A 22,365-nucleotide genomic window follows, 5' to 3' on the forward strand; every position below is an offset into this window, starting at 1 on the left:
TGGCTAATGTTCAAGTGGTTAATAAAGAGTTTGGTGAGCATTATTTGTCTAAATGTGTAATTCTTTACAGAGAGTTATTTCATCTTTGAAGTCATGGTTAGTATTGAAATGCAATAAAATAATAAAAAAAAGTCATTTAAAAAAAACAATAAAAATTGTTGTAGATGAGAATTTAGAAGCTCCTTGCGTTGTTGTGTAGCTGTGTTTTTTTGACGTTTTTATTATTATTTTTACAAAGAACTCCAACCGCTGGACATCGGCGGTGCATGTGATTAAAATGCGGGACCACGTATGTCCGAAGATGGTCTTTATTTATTAATAAAGTGTACAGAGGAAGCTGGAATCACAACAGGCATTCAGCAGCAGCCACCGCTCTGCCCATAGAAACGCACACGCGCTGTTTCTCTGTCGCTGCCACCGTCAGGGTCCCAGCGTGAGCCAGGGCGGTTGTATATTGTTTGATTATGTTTGCCTCATTTTGAAATCACTGACTCCCCTCTCATTTCAGGTGCTTCAAAGAGCTTCAACCGCTGGATATCGGAGTAAACGGGGCGTTTAAAGCCAAGCTGCGAGCGGCGTGGCAGAGATGGATGTCAGAGAGCGAGCACAGCTTTACCGGGAGGCAGCGCAGGTGAGTTACGCCAGTTATGTGAATGGACTGTGGACGCGTGGGCTCATGTTTCTGCAGCGATTGTTGTCCGAGCTGTCGTGAAAGCCGGCGTAATTTCAGAGCAAAATGTGCATTTCAACTTTCCGATGCAATGTCATTTTTAGAGTCGCATGTATTACAGGTAAGCGTGTCGGCAGAGGTCGATTGGCTAACGTCTCGGAGGAACCAGGAAGTGCTTCGTGAGCTCTCCCCCGAATGGTAAGTTACCTTGAGATTTGCCATTCACAATTCGACGGAAATATCATAAAAAAACAGACTGTTATCATGTTAAAAGTTGTTGGAAAGGGTTCCTTGGAACCTTATGCAACGTTTACATGTGTTTGTGACCGAGTGTTGATGCAAAAATTTTTATCCGTGTTAGTAAAGCATGCTAATTGACTGAGCTAAATACATGTAAATGCATTGAAACGTGTCTGTTAATCGCCAAGTTCCATACTTGACTGTAGTCTTGGTCTAAAATAAAAGTAAGTTGCATTTCAACTCTCTTCACTCTCAGAACAGTCCTGCTCCCGACCGACGGGTCTTTCATCTCAATATGGTAAGTAGAAATCAATTCATTTAAGGCTCATTGGAAGATTACACTGCAGTGCATTGTAATATGTTTCGTTGCTTTTTTTTTTTTTTTTGCAGAGTGAGAAGTTGTGTGGAATTTGTTTCCAATCATTCAACAATCTGAGGCAACATCTGAGAGTCAAACATCATGTAACAAATGGAAAAGAGACTAATCTTTTCCTAAAATATGGATCTGCAAGGTAAAAGATACAAAAACATTTTCAAATGTATCCCTACGTTCTTTAGTTGTGTATTAACTGTGCGTAAACCCTCACCTTACTGCAGGACCTCCCAAAGGTTGGAATGTCCGTTTTGTCAAAAAGCCAATTTGTCACGACTGGACAAGCATCTTGATGAAATCCACCTCGTAGTAAGACGGGTACATGTACACTCCTAACTGTTGTTAGTCACTGTTACTCCTCCCTAGTCACTGTTGTGTGTCCTTGGGCAAGACACTTTACCTGCATAGCCTCCAGCGTACTCACTGGTGTATGGCGCTCTTTGCTGGGCTGTATCCACACTTGTATAAATATACATAGTGTTTTTAAGAATTTCTATCTATCCAATAGGATCAACATGATCTTTTGAAAGCGGCAAAGAGAAAGGCGATAATGGCGGAGATCGAGAAACTTCGGGAAGTCCAGAACGTGGTGGCATCGGAGGATGGTAAATTTCTTACTGGATATTATTAACAAATAATGCAAGTTTTGTTAAATCAAACAGTGGAGAATGTCTCTCTTTCACATTCTTGAAGATGGAGCATCCAGTGATGACATGGTGGATCCGGGTTCTGTTCCTCAGCAAGAATGTCTCGTTAGTCCTGAAAGATCCTCCACTCACGATGATGTCAATACCAAACCTGAGACACAGCCTCGCTCTGCTACAAGTTGTCTTGGGTCCCACCCTTCTCCTTGTAATGTCACTACATCAACTGATGCCGGTCAATATCACACCCTTCCTTCTGGGTCAGACCGCTATTCACCTCAGCAACCCGTTTCTGAGATCAGTTGTCCAAAGTCTACATTACAGTCCGTGCTTGAGAACATTCAGAGGAGGCTACAAGTTGTGGAAACAAATGTCGAACTTCTGATGACTTCCACCCCCAAAGAATCGGCGTCAATCCCCAACACAGAAGGCTTCACCCCTCCAGGATCAATTAAGAAACATCAACATGTCAGCAAGGGCAAACCGCTGGGATATCTGTGTGGTAAGTTTCTCAACCTTTTCCCTTTTTGTGTTGAAAACCTTTGCGTTTAAAAAAAAAAAATAACAAAGTGTTTTGTAATCATAGAAAAGATTATTGCAGACTTTGAAAAGTTTGTCTTGGGGTCGCGGACTGGAAGAAAAGACATGGAAAATGCACGCCAGGCGAGCAGCCATGTACAACGTCTCTGTGAGTACATGCTGGGTGGCTGTCCTAGAACTGAAGGTTCTAGAGATATGCGCTTTCTGAGCCGGACGGAGAAGTTACGGACGTAAGTTGTTTGTTAAAAATATTCTTTAGGCACGTTGGAGAAATCCAAAGCCTTTCAAAGGTATTTATGTTCTCTCTCGTTTGCTTCTTTTGAAGGTGGCCAAGATATTTGAAACACAAAGGCTATGCATGCACAACAATAAGAAACATGCTTTGCAATGTGGCACGTTTTTTTGCCCACATCGAAGGCAAATTTCTAGCAGCCAGCAAGTTAAGGAGACAAGATATCGTGAACATGACCTACGAGTTAAAAAGAATCCACAAAGATGTGAGACGGGATGTTGTTGTCCATCAGCAAAAAGTGAAACGATTGAAAAATGGTCAGTTGTTGCATTCTGTTTACTTGGCCATTAATGTGGTTAATGAAATGTGTATTGTGATTTATCTGTATGTTTTCATGTTCACAGAGAAGCAGCTTGCCCCGTGTGATGAAAACAGCTTCCTAATGGCGGCCAAAAAGAACGTTCCTGTATTGTTAGGCAAGTAGTTGTTGTTGTTGTAGTAGTAGATGAGGATTCAGAAGCTCCTTGTGTCATTGTGTAGCTGTGTTTTTTGACGTTTTCTTCTGGGTGACTCTTCATCATAACAGACATGCTCTGTGAAGATCCAAACTTGCTTCTTGAGTATAACAAACTGATGGGCTACCTCATGGGCTACCTGTGTGTCCTGACGGGACACAGATCTGTTGTCATGACAAACATGACCAAGGAAAATGTCTTGAACGCAGAACGTACCAAGCATGGATTCCATATCACAGTGAGTTGCTTTGAACTAAGGACTGAAATGTGCAGTGTAAAACAGACCAATACTAATGTTCTGAATTATTCTCCCCAGGTTGACGAACACAAAACTGTGCGTACATATGGACAGGCATCCTTGTTTGTCACCACGACCGAGCATTCCTGGCTGAGAAAATTGATAGAGATCCTCTCTGTCCAAAAGATTCATGACGATTGCAGTTATGTCTTTGCATCCATCCGTGGGAACCAAATTGTGAAACCTGTCCACTTCCTTCAAGCTGCCTGGAGAGATGCTGGCCTGGGAGGTATTATCACTTTCAACAAGATACGGAGCAGTGCCTCCACCCAAGTAAGTTTGTGTGATTTTTTTTTTTTTTTTTTTTTTTTTTTTTTTGAAGCCATTGTGATTTTATGGATAAAACAGGACATACAGAATATGTTTTTTGTTTTGTTTTTCTATTTGCAGGCCAGCAAATATCTCACTGTCGAGGAAAAAGAAAAGCTGGCTAAGGCTATGTGTCATGATACAAAAACCGCTGAGCGTTTCTACGTGGCGCTGCCTGACAAGAAGGAAGCCTCAAAAGTTAGAGATTTAAGATTGAGGGCGATGAACATGGCTATGGCAGATGTGGAAGAAAGAAGCCCCACTGAGGACGAAACAACTGAAGATGAGGATGAGCCCGTCTTGGAAAGTGAGGGATACAGTTCACCAACATTTCTCTCTGAGGATTCAGAAACGGCTCGTAAAAGGGGAAGGGAGTTCCTCCCTAACATGTCTGTGGATGTCCAACCAGAACCTTGCAGCGACGAGGATGAGTTACCGTGCGGACAATCACGTGCAACTAAGAGGAAACTACACTTTAAATTTGAAGGAGTTGGCACTGGAATGTCTGACCCTGTGGAACAGTTTGATGCTAAGAAATCCAGCCACAGTAAATCCATGCAGCACAGAAGTTTCTGCATCTGATGCTGTAAAGCCAACTCAGGTGGTAGAGGAGACTCAAATGAGTCAGGAAACCGAACTGTAGGTCAGAAAACCAACTTTAGACAGTTTTGAGCATATTTATTTTCAAAGTAGTCCTTTTTAGTAAAGGATTTTTTTTATTTGTATAAAATTTTAGGGCCTTGAAAAGAAAAGGAGTATTTATGTTCATACGAAAGCTGAAATTATTTTTATTAAGATTTTATTGTTTTCAGAAACTTTTTCAGCAGATTTATTTTTAAAGTAGTCCTTTGGTAAAGGATTTTTTTTTATTTGCATAAACCGTTTTTCTCCTTGAAAAGAAAAGGAATATTTATTTTTATACCAAAGCTAAAATGTATTTTTATGAAGATTTTATTTTTTCAGAAACGTTTTCAGAAACTGGCTAATGTTTAAGTGCTTAATACAGAGTTTGGGGAGCATTATTTGTCTACATGTGTAATTCTTTACAGAGAGTTATGTCGTCTTTGATGTCATGGTTAGTATTCGTTAGACTTCGTCATTGGTGAGTTCGTTATCGGTGAGTTCGTTATTGGAGTTCGTTATCGGTGAGTTCGTTATTGGAGTTCGTTATCGGTGAGTTCGTTATCGGTGAGTTCGTTATTGGAGTTCGTTATCGGTGAGTTCGTTATTGGAGTTCGTTATCGGTGAGTTCGTTATTGGAGTTCGTTATCGGTGAGTTCGTTATTGGAGTTCGTTATCGGTGAGTTCGTTATTGGAGTTCGTTATCGGTGAGTTCGTTATTGGAGTTCGTTATCGGTGAGTTCGTTATTGGAGTTCGTTATCGGTGAGTTCGTTATTGGAGTTCGTTATTGGAGTTCGTTATTGGTGAGTTCGTTATTGGAGTTCGTTATCGGTGAGTTCGTTATTGGAGTTCGTTATCGGTGAGTTCGTTATTGGTGAGTTCGTTATTGGAGTTCGTTATCGGTGAGTTCGTTATTGGAGTTCGTTATCGGTGAGTTCGTTATTGGTGAGTTCGTTATTGGAGTTCGTTATCGGTGAGTTCGTTATTGGAGTTCGTTATCGGTGAGTTCGTTATTGGTGAGTTCGTTATTGGAGTTCGTCATTGGAACTTTAACTAAGTGAAGGTGTAAAATCATGGACTTGGAAGAATTTATGCTTTCCCAGGCACATAGACGCACCAAACTTGGCACACATACATTTCAGGCCATTCTGAGTCGATAGGTCTTGGTCCCATGTCTCTACGAGCTTCCTCAGGTGTAAAATGATGGACTTGTAAGTTAGAATTTATGCTTTCCCAGGCAGGTAGAAGCACCAAAGTTGTAATAATAATTTCCCAACAGCCAGCCGGCCACGGGTGTGGCTGTGAGTCTGACAGCGATGAGAGGGAAGCTGGCAGGTTTGAACTCGCGCCGTTGTTTCCTGTTTATTGTCGTAATAAATATTCTGCAGAGTCAGCCACTGGTAAGGATGAATGAGGAATCGCTGTGGTGCATGTGATTAAAATGCCGGACAACGTACGTCCGAAGATGGTCTTTATGTATTAATAAAGTGTACAGAGGAAGCTGGAATCACAACAGGCATTCAGCAGCAGCCACCGCTCTGCCCATAGAAACGCACACGCGCTGTTTCTCTGTCGCTGCCACCGTGGAGAGAGAGAGAGAGAGAGAGGCTTCACCGGCTCTCCTCACTGATATCCAGCCGGTTTTTGCTGAATCGCCGCTGATGGACACGTGAGCGGCTTGCGGAGGACGCGGAGCAGTTTCCTGGGTAAGAGTCTGTCTTAAAGCTGAGATGCGAGGGTCCGATCGCACATCAGGGCTGGCTGGAGGAGGAGGACGAGTGGCTCAGGGAAGTTAACGTGTGTTTTTTTCCACCTTTCACCCTGGCTGCTGATCTGTGACTCCTGTCCGAGCTTTGGTGAAAGCCGGCATAATTTCAGAGCACTAACAATAATAATAATTTCCCAACAGCCAGCCGGCCACCGGTGTGGCTGTGGGTCTGACAGCGATGAGAGGGAAGCTGGCAGGTTTGAACTCGCGCCGTTGTTTCCTGTTTATTGCCGTCATAAATGTTCTGCAGAGTCAGCCACTGGTAAGGATGAATGAGGAATCGCTGTGGTGCATGTGATTAAAATGCCGGACCACGTATGTCCGCAGATGGTGTTTATGTATTAATAAAGTGTACAGAGGAAGCTGGAATCACAACAGGCATTCAGCAGCAGCCACCGCTCTGCCCATAGAAACGCACACGCGCTGTTTCTCTGTCGCTGCCACCGTGGAGAGAGAGAGAGAGAGAGAGAGAGAGGCTGCACCGGCTCTCCTCACTGATATCCAGCCGGTTTTTGCTGAGTCGCCGCTGATGGACACGTGAGCGGCTTGCGGAGGACGCGGAGCAGTTTCCTGGGTAAGAGTCTGTCTTAAAGCTGAGATGCGAGGGTCCGATCGCACATCAGGGCTGGCTGGAGGAGGAGGACGAGTGGCTCAGGGAAGTTAACGTGTGTTATTTTCCACCTTTCACCCTGGCTGCTGATCTGTGACTCCTGTCCGAGCTTTGGTGACTTTTGAACTGTGTTCCCTGAGTTTTCGGCCACAATAAACTACTTTAATTTAACCTCTGCCTGTCTCCCGTCCTGTGCTTGAGTCCGTTTATGTATAATTTCAGAGCACTAACAATAATAATAATTTCCCAACAGCCAGCCGGCCACGGGTGTGGCTGTGAGTCTGACAGCGATGAGAGGGAAGCTGGCAGGTTTGAACTCGCGCCGTTGTTTCCTGTTTATTGTCGTAATAAATATTCTGCAGAGTCAGCCACTGGTAAGGATGAATGAGGAATCGCTGTGGTGCATGTGATTAAAATGCCGGACAACGTACGTCCGAAGATGGTCTTTATGTATTAATAAAGTGTACAGAGGAAGCTGGAATCACAACAGGCATTCAGCAGCAGCCACCGCTCTGCCCATAGAAACGCACACGCGCTGTTTCTCTGTCGCTGCCACCGTGGAGAGAGAGAGAGAGAGAGGCTTCACTGGCTCTCCTCACTGATATCCAGCCGGTTTTTGCTGAGTCGCCGCTGATGGACACGTGAGCGGCTTGCGGAGGACGCGGAGCAGTTTCCTGGGTAAGAGTCTGTCTTAAAGCTGAGATGCGAGGGTCCGATCGCACATCAGGGCTGGCTGGAGGAGGAGGACGAGTGGCTCAGGGAAGTTAACGTGAAGAGACCGGGCTTTGGTGAAAGCCGGCATAATTTCAGAGCACTAATAATAATAATAATAATAATAATAATCATAATAATCATAATTTAAATAATAGGAAGCTGGAATCACAACAGGCATTCAGCAGCAGCCACCGCTCTGCCCATAGAAACGCACACGCGCTGTTTCTCTGTCGCTGCCACCGTCAGGGTCCCAGCGTGAGCCAGGGCAGTTGTACATTGTTTGATTATGTTTGCCTCATTTTGAAATCACTGACTCCTCTCATTTCAGGTGTCTTGGCTGGCCCCTCCTCGTCTTCTCCCTCCTCCTCCTCCTGGTGATCACCTGCTCCTCCCTAATGTGCCTCACCTGTGTCCTTTTGTCTGCCGTGATCCCCTCACTCGGTGGCAGTTCGTCTCGTCTACTACCTGACTTCCAGCCGTCCTGTTCTCCAGCAGCCTGAGTATTTTTCTGAGTCTATATTTTTGTGTTTTGTCTGCCTGGTGTGATTTTGAGACCTTTCGAGTTTGTCCTGCTGAGAACCGTGGTGACTCAACCCTGCGTGTGTGTGTGTGTGTGTGTGTGTGTGTGTGTGTGTGTGTGTGTGTTTGTTTTTCCCCCTCCTGCCGGCTTGTGCAGCGCGTATGTTTCTGCCCTGAGATCTGTTGCTTTTGAACTGTGTTCCCTGAGTTTTCGGCCACAATAAACTACTTTAATTTAACCTCTGCCTGTCTCCCGTCCTGTGCTTGAGTCCGTCTGCAACCTCCCTGACAGCCACCGTGGAGAGAGAGAGAGAGAGGCTGCACCGGCTCTCCTCACTGATATCCAGTCTGTTTTTGCTGAATCGCTGCTGATAGAGACGTGAGCGGCTTGCGGAGGACGCGGAGCAGTTTCCTGGGTAACAGTCTGTCTTAAAGCTGAGATAGAGCACTAATAATCATAATAATAATCATAATAATAATAATAATCATAATAATAATCATAATCATAATCTCCCCTAACCGTAACCCTAACGTAAGCGCGAGGAATTCAGCATTTACATCTACGTCCATTCAAAATTTACAAGTGAAAACCCTAGCAGTTTTTGTCGCCCCCTGATGGAAGGTTTTATATTGCATGTCGTCCGATCTTGATAAAAGTGGTATCGCCGGAAAGCGGCCGAAAAACTGAATCCAGCTGTGCAATTTTCAAGGCCGTATCGTTAAAGATGAATTTTTAAAAAATTTTTGAAAAAATGCTAATTTCACGCTAACAAGTTTCGCAAGCTCAGCGCTGTCCGAAACAAATTTCTATCCAGGTCCCGTCTCTCTACGACCTTCCTAGCTATATGCTACGCCCCAGGGCTATCCCAGTGTTAGGGTTAGGCTTGGGCTTAGGGGTTAGGTTAGGGTTAGGGCTAGGGTTTGGCCTGGGTTAAGGTTAGGGCTAGGATTAGGGCTAGGGGTTAGGGTTAGGGCTAGGATTAGGGCTAGGGGTTAGGGTTAGGGTTAGGATTAGGTCTAGGGTAATATTAGGGTCAGGGTCATATCTGCTTTAACCAATGTGCTTGGAGTACTAGGGAATCAAAAATAAGAAATATTTAAACCTAATGGTTCTTTGGTTTGTAATTTATATATCCATTGTCTTTCAGCAGACTTCCTTTGTTTGTGTGTCCAACATGAATTCCCCTGTATTCCTGCCACTCGTAACGCTTGTAGGCCATGTAACAAAAAATGTCTGACTAAGGGAGTATGAGTTTCCTTTCTTCTCTTGATATTGTATCTATGTTGCCACATCCTGGTTCTTATAGAGTTGCTGGTTTCACCTATATATTGCTTGCCACATTTAAAACAATAAATTATGTACACACAATTAGCCGAAAGTGGCGTGAAAGTCTGGTTAATAACAAAAATTTGCTTATTGTGTCTATTCCGGACATATTTTACTACTGAAAACCCTTCAAAGTCTGGTTTAGGATCTGTTTGTTGTAGTGGGTCTAATTTTGCCCTAACCAGGATGTCTCTTAAGTTCTTGTTTTTCTTATATGCAGAAATTATTTGATGTCCCATAAGGATATTAGACTGTTCTATGATTGTCTGGTAATTGTTTTTAATGGTTCTATTGAGTTTTCTGCTCATTGTGGAATATTTTGTGATTAAAGGAATTATGTGTTTGTCACTTTTTTGTTTGCGAGTCTGAAAAGTATTAAGACATTGTTTTAGGAATGATCTGGTATAACCTCTTTTCTTTAAGGCCCCAAATAAAGTCCTAACAGATTCCCAGAAACATTGTTTTTGAGTGCAAATTCTGAAAAAACGTAATAATTGTGACTTAACTAAACCTCTGAAAGTGTGAGTTGGGTGGAAGCTTGTTTTGAATAATAAGGCATGTGTATCGGTTTGTTTAAAGAAAACTTTAACATCCAGATAGCCGTCAGAGAAAAAGGCTGGTCCTTTATAGACTGTTGTGTCTAAAAAATCTATTGTTTGATGGTGAGTCACATATTTGAGTTTTATCGACGGATCATAAGTATTCAAAATATCCATAAATTCTATAAATTCTTTTTCTGAATAACACCAAATGCCCCATATATCGTCCAAATATCTTAAATAATGAAAAGGTTTTTTAGAACATTTATCAAATACTTTCTCTTCCCAATCTGCCATGAATATATTAGCATATGATGGAGCAAATTTTTTGCCCATGGCTGTCCCTTTAATTTGGAGATAAAACTCCCCGTTGAAAATAAAATCATTTCTGGTTAGATTGATCTCCAATAATTTCAATATCTCTTTATCAGGTCTCTTGGGGTTTGGATGTTTTCGAAAGATATTTCTGACTGCGTCCATTCCAGCCTTAATGTCAATATTTGTATATAGACTCTCTACATCCGCAGTGAAGAAAAAGGAATTGTTAGGAATTTTCAAGGATTTAACAATTTCAATGAAATGATAAGTGTCTTTCACATAGGAGGGATGAATGACTGACAGTGGGTTAAGAAAATAATCAATATACTCTGCGGTGAAATATGTTTCTGACCCACAATCTGATACTATTGGTCTGCCCGGGGGTATTTTATTTGGTATCGTCCATTTACTAGGATCCTTGTGGATTTTTGGGAGGATATAAAATCTCCGTATTTTTGGTTCTTTGTCACCTTTTAGATATAACTTTTGTTTGCCATTAATAAATTTCTTATCCTTCAGAGTGTCAATGATAGAATGTACTAAAGGAACTGTATCCAAATACATTGGTTCCTTTAGCTTTCTATAATAGACTTTATCATTTAATTGGCGTTCTACTTCAAAAATATATTGATTCCGATCCATTATTACCACCGAACTGCCCTTATCAGCTGGCTTGATCACAATATGCTTATTATGTTTTAAATCTTTCAATGCTTTAACCTCTTCTTTAGTCAAATTCGGAGTCTCTTTGTTATATTTGAAAACTTTCTTAAAATCTGTCCTGTCTTTGTCAATTAGTGTTTTAATTTCTGTTGGTAAACTTGTGTCAGGTGGTATCCAGGTAGATGGTGGTGTAAATGGTGGTGGTTTATTCCCATCTGAATTACTGTCCTTAAAGTAAGCTGCTAGTTTGATTTTCCTGTGGTATGTTTGTAAATCAATTTCTAATTGTTTTTTCTGAAATTCCCCCAGACCAATAGTAGGAATAAAGGTCAGTCCCTTGTTGAGAAGATCCAGCTGTGCTTGAGTAGGATGAAATTTTTCAGTCAATAAGATGACATTTTGACAGATCAGGGGCTTATTCCCCTGATGCCCCTCCTCTGGGAGGCTTATGGGGCTGTCAAGTTTAAAACTGATGCCCAATGTTCAAGCATAGCTTGAGCAGTCTCACGTGTCCAATGTATGTGGTCGCTCTCTGTTTGAAACTTGGATGCCGGCAAAGCCTTAATGTACGGCATGTTTTTGAAAATATGAGAGTTCAACATCTTGAGAGTCTCCCTTTCAGCAAAGGGCAATGAGGAGGAGTAATTCACCAACGGAATCCAAATCTCGGCATGCGGGTACTGTCGTTTGGCCACTCTAACTACTGATTGGGCTTGTTTGATTGCAGTTTCCTTGGCCTTTTGACTCCGAGAGTTTAAGCCAAAGGCCAAAACTATTTTTTCCACTCTAACTTGGCTTGTAGACTTGGCCAGAAGCGTCTCCGCATGTCGGAAATTTGCTCCCGGAAAACTGTCAACTTGAAGGTCAGGATACGGGTGCCTTGGAATCTTACTTAGATTTGAATCACCCAAAATGACCCATTTTTTCCTAATCGTCAAACCCCAATCAGTCAACTTACGGTTAGTTCTGATGTGTCTGGTTGGTCTGTAGACCGGTTTTGGTGTTGAAGTACAACTGTCCATAAGACCAACTGGGAATACTTCCTCCAAACCTTGTATGGAGTTAGTATTTTGTTCCTCCACTCGGTGTACTTGAACCGTATGTCGAGTTGAATTTGGAGTCAGTGTTGGTGTGTTGTCCAGATTGGTCTGCACATCTAATATGTGAGATGTGTTTCCAGCATCATCTTGTGCTTGAGCATCATTCTGGGAAGTTGTGATCAAAGTCTGTGTTCCCAATATGCGACGTGTTTTCCTCTGTTCTTTGGGAGGGTCTGGATCAACCCCAACTGAAAGCCCACTCTGTTTCTTCTCCTTCCCTACCACTAGTCCCCTATCTGTCCCGGTAGATGTTGTCTGATTGGACCTTACGGGCCTAGGGATCTTTCCCTTCTCTGGGGCAGGAAGGTTCAACCTGGGTTCAGTCTGGTGTTGTGATGGAGTCTTCCTAATTTCTGGGGAACACTCCACAATTTCCTCCAAGAAATCTCCCTCTGACTCTGCAAGTACCACTCCTCTTCTTGTTTTGACTGGTTGTTGTTTTTCCTGTTCTCTAGCTTCCTCTGTATCTGTGTCATCCTGTCCTGTCTCCTCTTCAATCGTTGCATTACCCTCACAGGATGCAATCAGGGCCTCTGCATAGTCCAAAACATCCTGGGAAATGCGAGTCAAGTTGCGTCTGGCCCATCTGGTGGCGACCACAAAAGCCTCCCTCCAATCCGGATCAAAGTCCTCTGACAACTCTGCCAACAAGGTCTCCAAACTATCTTGGTAATGGTCCTTCAAGATGATCAGGGTGGTATATCCCCAGTTCTTCGCATTACCAACTATCAGCTCTCTGGTCGTCTGGGTTGGAAGAGCTGGCTTGACCATGGAGGATAGGATGTCCACCATCCTAGAGATGATACGTGGACCAGGTTCGCCCGGTTCTGGAGTAACGTTTTGTAAATGGTGCAACAACTGGATGATCCTGTAAAATTTACGGATCCTCGTGGCAAACCGTGGATCTGTTCTCATCGGTCTGCGATCCTGCGTCAGCTCAAAATATCCACTTCGTTGCCAAGACCGTCTATCATTTTGATCCCTCGGACCATAGTCACGGTAGTGTTGGCGTGGGGGAACAGTCCCACGTAGCACTGATGCATAAGATCTCCCTTGGGGTCCCAGATTCTTGAAATTTTGTCCGGGACGAGTGGAGGACCGGAAACCAGGTGGTGGCGCAGGCCGGTTAGGTGCAAGGTTAGGAGCCTGCCTCGCAGGGCGCGAGGCTGGGTGTGCGCGGGCCCCCCATCTGGTCTCAGGTTCCTCCAGGTCCCAGGACCAGTTTTGAGTGCGGCGGGTTCTCCGCCTGCCGTAGTGGACAACTGTCCACTCACTCATGTTCTTTTTAAATTGAAAAAAACTTGAACTAAAAATTACTGCTATGCAGCGGAAAAAAGATTATTTTGTTGTGTTTGTCAACGAACTAAAAACTACTGCTGTGCCAAAAAGTACTGCTATGCAGCGAAAGAAACTACTATTTTTTTAGAAAAATGTAAAAACAAGTTTTTATATTAAAGAAAAAAGTTTTATATAATGAAAAAACAAAAAACTCCCTTAAATACAGGTGCCCTGTTGCAACGTTTCGACCCTATGGGTCTTCCTCAGGCAAGGGCACTGAAAAAAATAAAATATAGGCTGGCTCTACTGCAAGGAGGTGTTTACCTTCTGATAGCCAAAGCAGAAATGACCTTTCCCTGTTTTCTTTTGCCTTTTATAGTTTCCGTTCGTCTTTTAAATTTGGTTCGTCTTTTTATATGTTTCGTTCGTCTTTTTATATTTTTTCCTTTTACTAAATATCCAGGCCCCCTATTTAACCCCTAGACTCCTGGATCAAATTAGATAACTATAATCATTTATCCTATAAGTAAGCTATTAAAATCCCCGGTTATAATAGAATCTATATCCCCTTAAACTAAAATTAGTTTACAATACTAAAATTTAACCCTTTTAGCATTCCCCAAAATGTAAAATATGAAAATTAATTGAATGTCTTTGGTTAGACCCCGAATCCAATTCGCCCCTCAAGATTAGGGTTTAGAGTTTGGTCTAGGGTTGGGGGTTAAGATTGGGTATAGGGTTAGAGTTTGGCCTAGGGTTAAAGGTTCAGGTTAGGGCTAGGGGTTAATTGTTAGGTTTAGGGTTAGAATTTGGCCTAGGATTAGGGGTTAGGGTTAGGCTTAGGGTTAGGGTTAGGGTTAGGGTTAGGGTTTGGCCTAGGGTTAGGGGTTAAGATTAGGCTTAGATTTAGGGTTAGGGGTTACGGTTAAGGTTAGGGTTTGGCCTAGGGTTAGGGGTTAAGGTTAGGCTTAGGAGTTAAGGTTAGGTTTGGGCTTAGGCTTAGGGTTAGGGGTTAAGGTTAGGCTTAGGGTTAGGGGTTACGGTTAAGGTTAGGGTTTGGCCTAGGGTTAGGGGTTAGGGTTAGGCTTGGGCTTAGGGGTTAGGTTAGGGTTAGGGCTAGGGTTTGGCCTGGGTTAAGGTTAGGGCTAGGATTAGGGCTAGGGGTTAGGGTTAGGGCTAGGATTAGGGCTAGGGGTTAGGGTTAGGGTTAGGATTAGGTCTAGGGTAATATTAGGGTCAGGGTCATATCTGCTTTAACCAATGTGCTTGGAGTACTAGGGAATCAAAAATAAGAAATATTTAAACCTAATGGTTCTTTGGTTTGTAATTTATATATCCATTGTCTTTCAGCAGACTTCCTTTGTTTGTGTGTCCAACATGAATTCCCCTGTATTCCTGCCACTCGTAACGCTTGTAGGCCATGTAACAAAAAATGTCTGACTAAGGGAGTATGAGTTTCCTTTCTTCTCTTGATATTGTATCTATGTTGCCACATCCTGGTTCTTATAGAGTTGCTGGTTTCACCTATATATTGCTTGCCACATTTAAAACAATAAATTATGTACACACAATTAGCCGAAAGTGGCGTGAAAGTCTGGTTAATAACAAAAATTTGCTTATTGTGTCTATTCCGGACATATTTTACTACTGAAAACCCTTCAAAGTCTGGTTTAGGATCTGTTTGTTGTAGTGGGTCTAATTTTGCCCTAACCAGGATGTCTCTTAAGTTCTTGTTTTTCTTATATGCAGAAATTATTTGATGTCCCATAAGGATATTAGACTGTTCTATGATTGTCTGGTAATTGTTTTTAATGGTTCTATTGAGTTTTCTGCTCATTGTGGAATATTTTGTGATTAAAGGAATTATGTGTTTGTCACTTTTTTGTTTGCGAGTCTGAAAAGTATTAAGACATTGTTTTAGGAATGATCTGGTATAACCTCTTTTCTTTAAGGCCCCAAATAAAGTCCTAACAGATTCCCAGAAACATTGTTTTTGAGTGCAAATTCTGAAAAAACGTAATAATTGTGACTTAACTAAACCTCTGAAAGTGTGAGTTGGGTGGAAGCTTGTTTTGAATAATAAGGCATGTGTATCGGTTTGTTTAAAGAAAACTTTAACATCCAGATAGCCGTCAGAGAAAAAGGCTGGTCCTTTATAGACTGTTGTGTCTAAAAAATCTATTGTTTGATGGTGAGTCACATATTTGAGTTTTATCGACGGATCATAAGTATTCAAAATATCCATAAATTCTATAAATTCTTTTTCTGAATAACACCAAATGCCCCATATATCGTCCAAATATCTTAAATAATGAAAAGGTTTTTTAGAACATTTATCAAATACTTTCTCTTCCCAATCTGCCATGAATATATTAGCATATGATGGAGCAAATTTTTTGCCCATGGCTGTCCCTTTAATTTGGAGATAAAACTCCCCGTTGAAAATAAAATCATTTCTGGTTAGATTGATCTCCAATAATTTCAATATCTCTTTATCAGGTCTCTTGGGGTTTGGATGTTTTCGAAAGATATTTCTGACTGCGTCCATTCCAGCCTTAATGTCAATATTTGTATATAGACTCTCTACATCCGCAGTGAAGAAAAAGGAATTGTTAGGAATTTTCAAGGATTTAACAATTTCAATGAAATGATAAGTGTCTTTCACATAGGAGGGATGAATGACTGACAGTGGGTTAAGAAAATAATCAATATACTCTGCGGTGAAATATGTTTCTGACCCACAATCTGATACTATTGGTCTGCCCGGGGGTATTTTATTTGGTATCGTCCATTTACTAGGATCCTTGTGGATTTTTGGGAGGATATAAAATCTCCGTATTTTTGGTTCTTTGTCACCTTTTAGATATAACTTTTGTTTGCCATTAATAAATTTCTTATCCTTCAGAGTGTCAATGATAGAATGTACTAAAGGAACTGTATCCAAATACATTGGTTCCTTTAGCTTTCTATAATAGACTTTATCATTTAATTGGCGTTCTACTTCAAAAATATATTGATTCCGATCCATTATTACCACCGAACTGCCCTTATCAGCTGGCTTGATCACAATATGCTTATTATGTTTTAAATCTTTCAATGCTTTAACCTCTTCTTTAGTCAAATTCGGAGTCTCTTTGTTATATTTGAAAACTTTCTTAAAATCTGTCCTGTCTTTGTCAATTAGTGTTTTAATTTCTGTTGGTAAACTTGTGTCAGGTGGTATCCAGGTAGATGGTGGTGTAAATGGTGGTGGTTTATTCCCATCTGAATTACTGTCCTTAAAGTAAGCTGCTAGTTTGATTTTCCTGTGGTATGTTTGTAAATCAATTTCTAATTGTTTTTTCTGAAATTCCCCCAGACCAATAGTAGGAATAAAGGTCAGTCCCTTGTTGAGAAGATCCAGCTGTGCTTGAGTAGGATGAAATTTTTCAGTCAATAAGATGACATTTTGACAGATCAGGGGCTTATTCCCCTGATGCCCCTCCTCTGGGAGGCTTATGGGGCTGTCAAGTTTAAAACTGATGCCCAATGTTCAAGCATAGCTTGAGCAGTCTCACGTGTCCAATGTATGTGGTCGCTCTCTGTTTGAAACTTGGATGCCGGCAAAGCCTTAATGTACGGCATGTTTTTGAAAATATGAGAGTTCAACATCTTGAGAGTCTCCCTTTCAGCAAAGGGCAATGAGGAGGAGTAATTCACCAACGGAATCCAAATCTCGGCATGCGGGTACTGTCGTTTGGCCACTCTAACTACTGATTGGGCTTGTTTGATTGCAGTTTCCTTGGCCTTTTGACTCCGAGAGTTTAAGCCAAAGGCCAAAACTATTTTTTCCACTCTAACTTGGCTTGTAGACTTGGCCAGAAGCGTCTCCGCATGTCGGAAATTTGCTCCCGGAAAACTGTCAACTTGAAGGTCAGGATACGGGTGCCTTGGAATCTTACTTAGATTTGAATCACCCAAAATGACCCATTTTTTCCTAATCGTCAAACCCCAATCAGTCAACTTACGGTTAGTTCTGATGTGTCTGGTTGGTCTGTAGACCGGTTTTGGTGTTGAAGTACAACTGTCCATAAGACCAACTGGGAATACTTCCTCCAAACCTTGTATGGAGTTAGTATTTTGTTCCTCCACTCGGTGTACTTGAACCGTATGTCGAGTTGAATTTGGAGTCAGTGTTGGTGTGTTGTCCAGATTGGTCTGCACATCTAATATGTGAGATGTGTTTCCAGCATCATCTTGTGCTTGAGCATCATTCTGGGAAGTTGTGATCAAAGTCTGTGTTCCCAATATGCGACGTGTTTTCCTCTGTTCTTTGGGAGGGTCTGGATCAACCCCAACTGAAAGCCCACTCTGTTTCTTCTCCTTCCCTACCACTAGTCCCCTATCTGTCCCGGTAGATGTTGTCTGATTGGACCTTACGGGCCTAGGGATCTTTCCCTTCTCTGGGGCAGGAAGGTTCAACCTGGGTTCAGTCTGGTGTTGTGATGGAGTCTTCCTAATTTCTGGGGAACACTCCACAATTTCCTCCAAGAAATCTCCCTCTGACTCTGCAAGTACCACTCCTCTTCTTGTTTTGACTGGTTGTTGTTTTTCCTGTTCTCTAGCTTCCTCTGTATCTGTGTCATCCTGTCCTGTCTCCTCTTCAATCGTTGCATTACCCTCACAGGATGCAATCAGGGCCTCTGCATAGTCCAAAACATCCTGGGAAATGCGAGTCAAGTTGCGTCTGGCCCATCTGGTGGCGACCACAAAAGCCTCCCTCCAATCCGGATCAAAGTCCTCTGACAACTCTGCCAACAAGGTCTCCAAACTATCTTGGTAATGGTCCTTCAAGATGATCAGGGTGGTATATCCCCAGTTCTTCGCATTACCAACTATCAGCTCTCTGGTCGTCTGGGTTGGAAGAGCTGGCTTGACCATGGAGGATAGGATGTCCACCATCCTAGAGATGATACGTGGACCAGGTTCGCCCGGTTCTGGAGTAACGTTTTGTAAATGGTGCAACAACTGGATGATCCTGTAAAATTTACGGATCCTCGTGGCAAACCGTGGATCTGTTCTCATCGGTCTGCGATCCTGCGTCAGCTCAAAATATCCACTTCGTTGCCAAGACCGTCTATCATTTTGATCCCTCGGACCATAGTCACGGTAGTGTTGGCGTGGGGGAACAGTCCCACGTAGCACTGATGCATAAGATCTCCCTTGGGGTCCCAGATTCTTGAAATTTTGTCCGGGACGAGTGGAGGACCGGAAACCAGGTGGTGGCGCAGGCCGGTTAGGTGCAAGGTTAGGAGCCTGCCTCGCAGGGCGCGAGGCTGGGTGTGCGCGGGCCCCCCATCTGGTCTCAGGTTCCTCCAGGTCCCAGGACCAGTTTTGAGTGCGGCGGGTTCTCCGCCTGCCGTAGTGGACAACTGTCCACTCACTCATGTTCTTTTTAAATTGAAAAAAACTTGAACTAAAAATTACTGCTATGCAGCGGAAAAAAGATTATTTTGTTGTGTTTGTCAACGAACTAAAAACTACTGCTGTGCCAAAAAGTACTGCTATGCAGCGAAAGAAACTACTATTTTTTTAGAAAAATGTAAAAACAAGTTTTTATATTAAAGAAAAAAGTTTTATATAATGAAAAAACAAAAAACTCCCTTAAATACAGGTGCCCTGTTGCAACGTTTCGACCCTATGGGTCTTCCTCAGGCAAGGGCACTGAAAAAAATAAAATATAGGCTGGCTCTACTGCAAGGAGGTGTTTACCTTCTGATAGCCAAAGCAGAAATGACCTTTCCCTGTTTTCTTTTGCCTTTTATAGTTTCCGTTCGTCTTTTAAATTTGGTTCGTCTTTTTATATGTTTCGTTCGTCTTTTTATATTTTTTCCTTTTACTAAATATCCAGGCCCCCTATTTAACCCCTAGACTCCTGGATCAAATTAGATAACTATAATCATTTATCCTATAAGTAAGCTATTAAAATCCCCGGTTATAATAGAATCTATATCCCCTTAAACTAAAATTAGTTTACAATACTAAAATTTAACCCTTTTAGCATTCCCCAAAATGTAAAATATGAAAATTAATTGAATGTCTTTGGTTAGACCCCGAATCCAATTCGCCCCTCAAGATTAGGGTTTAGAGTTTGGTCTAGGGTTGGGGGTTAAGATTGGGTATAGGGTTAGAGTTTGGCCTAGGGTTAAAGGTTCAGGTTAGGGCTAGGGGTTAATTGTTAGGTTTAGGGTTAGAATTTGGCCTAGGATTAGGGGTTAAGGTTAGGCTTAGGGTTAGGGGTTAGGGTTAGGGTTAGGGTTTGGCCTAGGGTTAGGGGTTAAGGTTAGGCTTAGGGTTAGGGGTTACGGTTAAGGTTAGGGTTTGGCCTAGGGTTAGGGGTTAAGGTTAGGCTTAGGAGTTAAGGTTAGGTTTGGGCTTAGGCTTAGGGTTAGGGGTTAAGGTTAGGCTTAGGGTTAGGGGTTACGGTTAAGGTTAGGGTTTGGCCTAGGGTTAGGGGTTAGGGTTAGGCTTGGGCTTAGGGGTTAGGTTAGGGTTAGGGCTAGGGTTTGGCCTGGGTTAAGGTTAGGGCTAGGATTAGGGCTAGGGGTTAGGGTTAGGGCTAGGATTAGGGCTAGGGGTTAGGGTTAGGGTTAGGATTAGGTCTAGGGTAATATTAGGGTCAGGGTCATATCTGCTTTAACCAATGTGCTTGGAGTACTAGGGAATCAAAAATAAGAAATATTTAAACCTAATGGTTCTTTGGTTTGTAATTTATATATCCATTGTCTTTCAGCAGACTTCCTTTGTTTGTGTGTCCAACATGAATTCCCCTGTATTCCTGCCACTCGTAACGCTTGTAGGCCATGTAACAAAAAATGTCTGACTAAGGGAGTATGAGTTTCCTTTCTTCTCTTGATATTGTATCTATGTTGCCACATCCTGGTTCTTATAGAGTTGCTGGTTTCACCTATATATTGCTTGCCACATTTAAAACAATAAATTATGTACACACAATTAGCCGAAAGTGGCGTGAAAGTCTGGTTAATAACAAAAATTTGCTTATTGTGTCTATTCCGGACATATTTTACTACTGAAAACCCTTCAAAGTCTGGTTTAGGATCTGTTTGTTGTAGTGGGTCTAATTTTGCCCTAACCAGGATGTCTCTTAAGTTCTTGTTTTTCTTATATGCAGAAATTATTTGATGTCCCATAAGGATATTAGACTGTTCTATGATTGTCTGGTAATTGTTTTTAATGGTTCTATTGAGTTTTCTGCTCATTGTGGAATATTTTGTGATTAAAGGAATTATGTGTTTGTCACTTTTTTGTTTGCGAGTCTGAAAAGTATTAAGACATTGTTTTAGGAATGATCTGGTATAACCTCTTTTCTTTAAGGCCCCAAATAAAGTCCTAACAGATTCCCAGAAACATTGTTTTTGAGTGCAAATTCTGAAAAAACGTAATAATTGTGACTTAACTAAACCTCTGAAAGTGTGAGTTGGGTGGAAGCTTGTTTTGAATAATAAGGCATGTGTATCGGTTTGTTTAAAGAAAACTTTAACATCCAGATAGCCGTCAGAGAAAAAGGCTGGTCCTTTATAGACTGTTGTGTCTAAAAAATCTATTGTTTGATGGTGAGTCACATATTTGAGTTTTATCGACGGATCATAAGTATTCAAAATATCCATAAATTCTATAAATTCTTTTTCTGAATAACACCAAATGCCCCATATATCGTCCAAATATCTTAAATAATGAAAAGGTTTTTTAGAACATTTATCAAATACTTTCTCTTCCCAATCTGCCATGAATATATTAGCATATGATGGAGCAAATTTTTTGCCCATGGCTGTCCCTTTAATTTGGAGATAAAACTCCCCGTTGAAAATAAAATCATTTCTGGTTAGATTGATCTCCAATAATTTCAATATCTCTTTATCAGGTCTCTTGGGGTTTGGATGTTTTCGAAAGATATTTCTGACTGCGTCCATTCCAGCCTTAATGTCAATATTTGTATATAGACTCTCTACATCCGCAGTGAAGAAAAAGGAATTGTTAGGAATTTTCAAGGATTTAACAATTTCAATGAAATGATAAGTGTCTTTCACATAGGAGGGATGAATGACTGACAGTGGGTTAAGAAAATAATCAATATACTCTGCGGTGAAATATGTTTCTGACCCACAATCTGATACTATTGGTCTGCCCGGGGGTATTTTATTTGGTATCGTCCATTTACTAGGATCCTTGTGGATTTTTGGGAGGATATAAAATCTCCGTATTTTTGGTTCTTTGTCACCTTTTAGATATAACTTTTGTTTGCCATTAATAAATTTCTTATCCTTCAGAGTGTCAATGATAGAATGTACTAAAGGAACTGTATCCAAATACATTGGTTCCTTTAGCTTTCTATAATAGACTTTATCATTTAATTGGCGTTCTACTTCAAAAATATATTGATTCCGATCCATTATTACCACCGAACTGCCCTTATCAGCTGGCTTGATCACAATATGCTTATTATGTTTTAAATCTTTCAATGCTTTAACCTCTTCTTTAGTCAAATTCGGAGTCTCTTTGTTATATTTGAAAACTTTCTTAAAATCTGTCCTGTCTTTGTCAATTAGTGTTTTAATTTCTGTTGGTAAACTTGTGTCAGGTGGTATCCAGGTAGATGGTGGTGTAAATGGTGGTGGTTTATTCCCATCTGAATTACTGTCCTTAAAGTAAGCTGCTAGTTTGATTTTCCTGTGGTATGTTTGTAAATCAATTTCTAATTGTTTTTTCTGAAATTCCCCCAGACCAATAGTAGGAATAAAGGTCAGTCCCTTGTTGAGAAGATCCAGCTGTGCTTGAGTAGGATGAAATTTTTCAGTCAATAAGATGACATTTTGACAGATCAGGGGCTTATTCCCCTGATGCCCCTCCTCTGGGAGGCTTATGGGGCTGTCAAGTTTAAAACTGATGCCCAATGTTCAAGCATAGCTTGAGCAGTCTCACGTGTCCAATGTATGTGGTCGCTCTCTGTTTGAAACTTGGATGCCGGCAAAGCCTTAATGTACGGCATGTTTTTGAAAATATGAGAGTTCAACATCTTGAGAGTCTCC

At 41.6% G+C, this 22,365-nt stretch overlaps 1 protein-coding gene across 1 annotated transcript; it reads left to right on the forward strand.

The window, feature by feature from the left end:
* The first annotated feature begins 850 nt into the window (after positions 1–850).
* Positions 851–4,551, forward strand: LOC114431532 (uncharacterized). The gene is made up of 4 exons (XM_028399059.1): positions 851–868; positions 3,286–3,452; positions 3,531–3,785; positions 3,903–4,551. Exons 2-4 carry the CDS (start codon positions 3,288–3,290, stop codon positions 4,401–4,403), a joined length of 921 nt encoding a protein of 306 aa, XP_028254860.1. The 5' UTR covers positions 851–868; positions 3,286–3,287; the 3' UTR covers positions 4,404–4,551.
* The last annotated feature ends 17,814 nt before the right edge of the window (positions 4,552–22,365 follow it).

This window comes from Parambassis ranga, unplaced genomic scaffold (assembly GCF_900634625.1).
Source record: "Parambassis ranga unplaced genomic scaffold, fParRan2.1 scaffold_93_arrow_ctg1, whole genome shotgun sequence".
Taxonomy (NCBI): Eukaryota; Metazoa; Chordata; class Actinopteri; family Ambassidae; genus Parambassis; species Parambassis ranga.